The sequence below is a fragment of the Monoraphidium neglectum genome, assembly GCF_000611645.1.
Source record: "Monoraphidium neglectum strain SAG 48.87 unplaced genomic scaffold scaffold03535, whole genome shotgun sequence".
Taxonomy (NCBI): domain Eukaryota; kingdom Viridiplantae; phylum Chlorophyta; class Chlorophyceae; order Sphaeropleales; family Selenastraceae; genus Monoraphidium; species Monoraphidium neglectum.
Window position 1 is genome coordinate 1 of NW_014010094.1, and position 6,148 is coordinate 6,148.

General features: G+C 63.1%; 2 protein-coding genes across 2 annotated transcripts; one reads left to right on the top strand and one right to left on the bottom strand.

Annotated features, from left to right (window-relative positions):
• Positions 1-46: 46 nt before the first annotated feature.
• Positions 47-1,974, top strand: MNEG_12949 (hypothetical protein; the record flags this gene model as incomplete). The annotated part of the gene is made up of 8 exons (XM_014038578.1): positions 47-230; positions 352-404; positions 522-590; positions 681-738; positions 946-1,002; positions 1,171-1,295; positions 1,505-1,567; positions 1,804-1,974. The coding sequence occupies 8 exons, from the start codon at positions 47-49 to the stop codon at positions 1,972-1,974; spliced, it is 780 nt and encodes a 259-aa protein (XP_013894032.1).
• Positions 1,975-4,968: 2,994 nt separating this feature from the next.
• On the bottom strand, positions 4,969-5,778 carry MNEG_12950 (hypothetical protein; the record flags this gene model as incomplete). Its single annotated transcript, XM_014038579.1, has 3 exons — positions 4,969-5,127; positions 5,403-5,463; positions 5,726-5,778. The coding sequence occupies 3 exons, from the start codon at positions 5,776-5,778 to the stop codon at positions 4,969-4,971; spliced, it is 273 nt and encodes a 90-aa protein (XP_013894033.1).
• Positions 5,779-6,148: the final 370 nt, after the last annotated feature.

Here is a 6,148-nt window from a genome sequence, read left to right on the forward strand (position 1 = left end):
AATTCCCGTTCTGCTTTGTAGTCTTCGTCGTCTTGGCCCTCCTGGCATGGACACTCTCCTCTTTGGCGCGGGCGCTGTCCCGGCTGTCTTCAAGCCGGTGGCACCTACGGAAGGGCATCACAGCAGCCCTCTCTCATCCACCAGCACCGGAGAGCGCGACCTGGCCGTGCTCCCGCGGCACACGCGCTGCCTCGTCGTCGGCAACAACCGTACCAAGGCCAGCCTGATCGGTAGGCGTTGATGGGTGTTCAACAATGCGATTGATCGCGTTGAGAGGGGCCGAGCTCCCGCCCGAGCCGATGAGCTCCGATGTCCCTTGCTGACGCTGCCTCCCTCGGGGTCTCAATGCAGGCGTGGAGGTGGTCGTTCAGAAAGCCACGGGCTTGGGAGGCTGGCACCACGTGGTGAGTTCTGTCTGGGGCCCGTGAGATTTTTCCACCCCGGAACGGGAGCACGGCATGCCTGTGCCCCCCAGCCTCACCCGCGACGTCGCACACCATCATTCGCATGTCTCGAAACAGTTTCTGCCCACTGGTGAGGAGATCAAGCTGCAGAGGAACGCGCTCTCGATCGTCGAGCTGGGACCTCCGGTGAGGTGCATCACATGCCCAGCGCCTTGACCCGCTTGTCCCATCGCGTGCACCAGCAATTTGTTGACGCCGCTATTTTCCTATTCGCAGGAGTCCCAGCAGTCCTCTGAGGACGAGCTGGAGGCCGACCGCGACCCACTGAGGCTTGGTGAGTGCGGTCCGCCCACGTCCATCCCGGGTCCAGCTCTGCCAGAGCCCTTCTGTGGCAACGGTTACATCCTCGAAATCAGCCGCGGGCAAGTTGGCGCCACGCAGCGGAGGTTGACCACCAATGCATCACGCTCCCCGGTTGACCTGCGCGCAATGCACACCCAGCCCACCCTTTCATCCCGCCCATGTGCGCCATGCTGTGCAGAGGTTAACGAACGCATTAGGATCCGCAAGGCGCCCCGCTCCCTGTCGCCGGTGCCAGGTGCGTTGTGCTTTCGAGGTCCCTTACCATGTGTGCTGGACATTCCACTCCCCAGGCTTATAGAGACCAGCGTTTGGTATGTGTTGCCTGCGGCATGCGCCACAAAAAAATAAATACCAAAGCGGCAAGATTCTCTTGATCTTTTCCACTCGTCACTCACTCCAACAGACATGTTCAAGCCCTCGTCGTCACGGCCCAGCAGCAGTGGAAGCGGGAGCGGCGGCAGCAGTGGCGGCCGTTACCACCCCTACAGCCCCCCCGGCGCCACGATTAATAGCCGCACAAGCAGCGAGGTGGGTCCTTCTTCAGGCGGTGCGTTGTGCGCCTGGGGTGCGGCATGCGTGCGCCACACTCACTGGGGCCCCTGCTGTGGCTGTGCATTCTTCGCTCGCCAGGGGCGGGTAATGACAACACAGGAACACGAGCCACGCACAGCTTGTTTGTCACACCACACTTCACTCTGTCGCTCTCGGGTTCTCTCCCTGTGCTGCATGCGCTGCAGTCACTCGACCTGTGCAAGCTGGAGACAGCATCCCTGCGCCGCTACCGCCGCGTGCACCAGCTGGTGGGTCGAGCGGGCAAGGAGCAGCAACAAACAGCGGCGCGAGCAGCACTGGTGCTTGTGACAGCGCCAGCAACTTGGGAATGGGGCGCGGCCAGGGAATTGGGGACCCGGACGCCAGGGGCAACCACAACAGCCAGTCGCGACCTCGACGATCAAGCGTCAGCCGCCGGGGTCTCGCCGCTTGCGTCCCTGATCCCCGCCCCAACTCCCTGCCACCACCTCGTGACTTGTGCCAGGGAGAGGTCGAGCCCACCGCTCCGCGCGAGCAGCTGGCCAGCGCCGTCAGCCGCCACTTCCGCAGCCAACTGGTCGCCGACGAGAGCGGCGTGCTGCTCGCGTTCTGCGCCGCGCTGCGGCGCCGCTCCTCGGCTGGCGGCGGCGGCGGCTTTGACGTGTGCGACGTCTGAGTCGCTCCTTGGGACGGGGCATTGATCCTCGGATGGACCGTCGGGACTCCTGGCTTGCTAAGGCTCCGTTAGCTGCAAAGATGAACTGCGGCGGTCATCCTGCGTCTCGGGCTGCCCTCGCGCGGCAGCGGGGGCTTTTGGCGGCGGGCGGCGCTCCCAGGCGCAGCCGCCGCCGCCGCCCTCCCGTTGCCGCGCCGGCGAGCCCCTGGCGGCAGTGGGCACGCTTGTGCCGCTCGGCGCTGCGGCTGCCATGACTTTCTAGCCTCCTGGTGTGGCATGCAGCACCATCTGCGCTGTGCAGCCCGTCACGGCTTGTTTGGGGTTCTTGAACAGCTGCCTGGCAGCACCGGGCCCCGCGGTGCCAACCGCCTACACCGCCACGCAAACGCGTGGCTACAAGAGGGGAGGGATGCACTGAGGCAGGGAGGGACGACATCAGCGAGGGCGGGCTAATCACCACACACCGTGACAATGAGGCACGGCGTGGAGGGGTCACCACTACCCAAGAGCGCACTATGTTTCACGCCATGGGGCACGAGGGACCTTTGTCACAGAGGGGTTATTTGTTGTTCCGCCGCACCCCTTTGTGGGAAACGTGTTGAGGGGGTTTTCATGGCCGCGAGGCCGGCACGTCGAGCACTGCTTTCATGGTGCGGCGCGGCGCGCCTCTTTGCAGGAGCGCGCTCCCGCCAGCGGCGTCGACGCCCGCCCTTATCCTGGGGAATTCGCGCAGCACCCCACACACGCGCTGCGCCGCTACGGCCTCGTTTTACCACCGAGAAGCTCACCTCCGCGGCACCCTATTCTCACGCTATGGGCTTTGCCCAACCGTGGCGCTTGCCCTGTGGCGCGAGGGGCTTGCCTTGCAACCCTTCACCGTCCCCGCACAGCTGACCCGCGGTCCTGGCGGGCGGTCATCCTCCCGCTGCGCAACCGCCAAGCTGCGCCGGGGCGCATCCTCTTTTCCGCTGTGCCCTGGCCCTTTGCGGTCCCACCTCAGATGCACATTGTTCCCCTGGGAGCAGCAGCACGCAAGACCGTGTATGCGGTGTCGCCCCCTAGGGTTTTAGGAGCACCGTCCCTGTTTGGTATGCCTCGGCGTCGCACACGCACTTTCCCAGGTGTGCGCGTTGTCCTTGCCGAATGGTTGAAAGGTGGTTGCTGACTGTTTTGAGGGGTAGGTGCCACCCGCCCAGCATTGATATAGAGGGAACGTATCGTCTCCTGGTGTGAAGATCCGGGCGTCGAGGTACCCCGGCCACCCTCAGTCCGTATCACATTTGACTATTGGAATCGTACGACGCGCGCACGTCCAATGACACGCGCAGAACCCGACCCAGGCACCAGCCAAGCTTTGCCTTGTGACGCCCCCCAAACGAGCCCTGATGTGCGGGCGCCGTTCGTGGGCCCCCCGTGTGTGCAGCGCCTTTGGTCTGTTGGGCGAGACCGCCCAGGTTGTGTTGGCTCCGGCGCTGCTGCGCACTGTCTGTTTTTGAGTGCCGCTGCAACCCCTAAGGTCGGTCGTGGCAGGTGGAGAGACGACGATGACGCGCGCCGTCTGCCGAGTTGTGTGATGTGCATGATCCCGCTGCCATCCGTACGCGTGAGCCGCAATCCTGAACCAAGGCGGGTGACCACCCGGGGCCCGCGCCCTTGTACACAGTATTTGCGCTGCTGCGCACGTCTGCCGCACCGCATCCGCTCTCTGCCAGGGCCTCATGGTTTTTTCGAGGGAACAAATGTGAGGGCTGGAGGGCGAAGAAACGAGGGGAGGGAGGGCAGGTTTGGGACCCGCACGGGCCGTTTTCCTACTGAGTGCCACGCACTGCTGCCGCCTCTGCGCACACCTTTCAATGCGTTCTCACTTCAAGCTGCTTTTGGCTGTGAGTAGCAGCTTGGTGTTGGGCTGTGAGTTCTACGGCCGCCGCGCTGTGTTGGTTGGTGCTGGTGCAGCCGCGACCGCGCTTTCCTGCTTTCCCGCGTGCACGTGGCCATGCGCCCTTTGCTGCAGGCTCACCCGGCAGTTCTCTGCCAAACTGACCATCATGGCTGGATAGACCCAGCAGCCTGCACATTGAATCCGCGACGCCGGTGAGTGCGTGAGCTGCGCGCCGAGAGGCTCTTGAACTGGACAATTGTTCACTCCTTGTAACCTTGTTCTACTGTCAATCCCATCTCCCTTCAATACAGCGGGCGTGCTTGCAATAACAATGGCGATGCACATCTATTGAAAAGCTGCGACGCAATCTGCGCCGCGTCCTGCCACATCATGGGTGATTGAGCAACTTGCATCTGCAGTTGACTGCAGGCCACAAAAGAAGCAACCGCCTTGCACCCTTACACGTGATGAGCCGCCTGCCTGCCAATGCGGTATCAGGCAGTAGCAGACATCACGGGGGGCTTGGGCTCTGGGGAATGGGGCCGTTGTGTGCGGGTGCTGGGGAATGGGGCCGTTGCGTCTGGCTGCATCGGCCTGCGCACCCCACCCGCCAAAGGCTGCTATGGTCATCAAACATGGGGAGTAGGTGGGTGCTTTCGCTGTTTGCCACCAACAAGTTGGTAAGAGGGAGTTGGGCAGAAGTCACCGTGCCAATTCTGTTGTTGGCGCTGGGTATATAAAAGTTTGTTGATCCTGTCATGTATGCACAACAACCCAACAAACGCATGCAGTAAGTGATCAATCAAAATCAATAGCGCGACGATGCCTTCATCAATTGAAAGCGCACAGCCCCGCCACACTGGCTTGCGGGCAGTGGCTTCTGCCGCCACCCACACAACCCAGCCGGGGCCCGCGCCGAAGGGTGCTGGCGTGCAACAACACTTGCTGCTGGCTCGAATCACGAGTGCAGCAGAAGTCAGTGACTTCAAGGGGTGCGGCCAAGTGTCAGGCCTCAAGCCTCCATGCCCTGAGGGTCCAAGAGCCCCTGCGCGTTGCGTAGCCGTCAGCCCACCCCCCCCCTCCAGCACCACACTCGCGTGTGCCGCGGTCCCAAATCACGCGGGCACCCGCTTGGGCTTCGTTGCTTTGAAGCCGAAGTACAGGTTCTGTGGGTAGGGGTTGCTCATCAGCTCGACCCACCAGGCTTGGCCCTTGGGGTCGGCCATGTCGGCTGTTGGCAGCCCCACAAAGTTCATCAGGGGGCCGAAATCCGGCTGCGCGTTGGCAAGGGAGCGGTTCAGCGGCGGTCAGCTTGCACACTTTTTGAGGGGCTGATGCTGATGTGCTGCGGGGGCTGCGCGTGGGGTGCTTCGGGGAAGAGAGCTGGCCAGGAGCTGCTTCTGGTGTGCAGGTGGCTGCCATTACGTGCCCAACACAGCCGTGCCCAACACCACTACGCCACGCGCACGTTCCAAAACCGTCCACTCGGGGCCGCTCTCCCACGCGCAACGCCCCGCCCCTGCGTCCGGCGCGCAACCCAAATACTCACTGTGGGCAGAAGGATGCTGATCAGGCGTGCGTCCAGGTTGTGGAATGTTGCCCAGCGGGCCCTGAGGGTGAGCAGAAGTGGGAGTCGTAGGGAGACACCGTCGGCCATGCGGCTTACAACTGCCGCAATTCTCCTCGCTCGAGCAGCAAAGCAATGGCCACAGAAGCCGCGCAAGGCCGCCCCATGCCTGTCAGTAAGCAACAGCCCTCCGCGCCAAGGTGGTGGGCGCAGAGGGCAAGACAGGGCATGCACACGACATGCCAAGCACGGCCGGGGGGACCCCTCGAGCCCGCTGCGCCCTCGCAGGGCGAGCCCATGCTCACGTGTGCGTCCCCCAGCTGACGTCGCCGCTGGCCTCGAAGACGCGCGTGCCCATGCCGGTGTTGATGTTGGTCCAGAGGTTGGCGTAGGGGGCAGACCTGGCCAGGGGGCAGCGTTATTTGAGGAACAAGTTGTATGAACAGTGTGGATAGAAGGTTTGTGTGTGGGCTGGTCACAGTCCACACGGTCAGGTGTTTTCTCTGTTGCGCCAGGCACCTCAGACATGCATCCCGGCCAGGGCGCAGGCGCGCACACATGCACGCGCGCGCGCGAGAGCGCGCGCACACACACACACACATACACACACACACAAACGTTACCCGCCCGCGTGCGTTCAATTTCTATGCAACATTCCGTCTCGCACCATTCCCTCTTCCGCAAACCATCGCATGCCCATTCACACAGCATGCACTCTCAACCAGTGC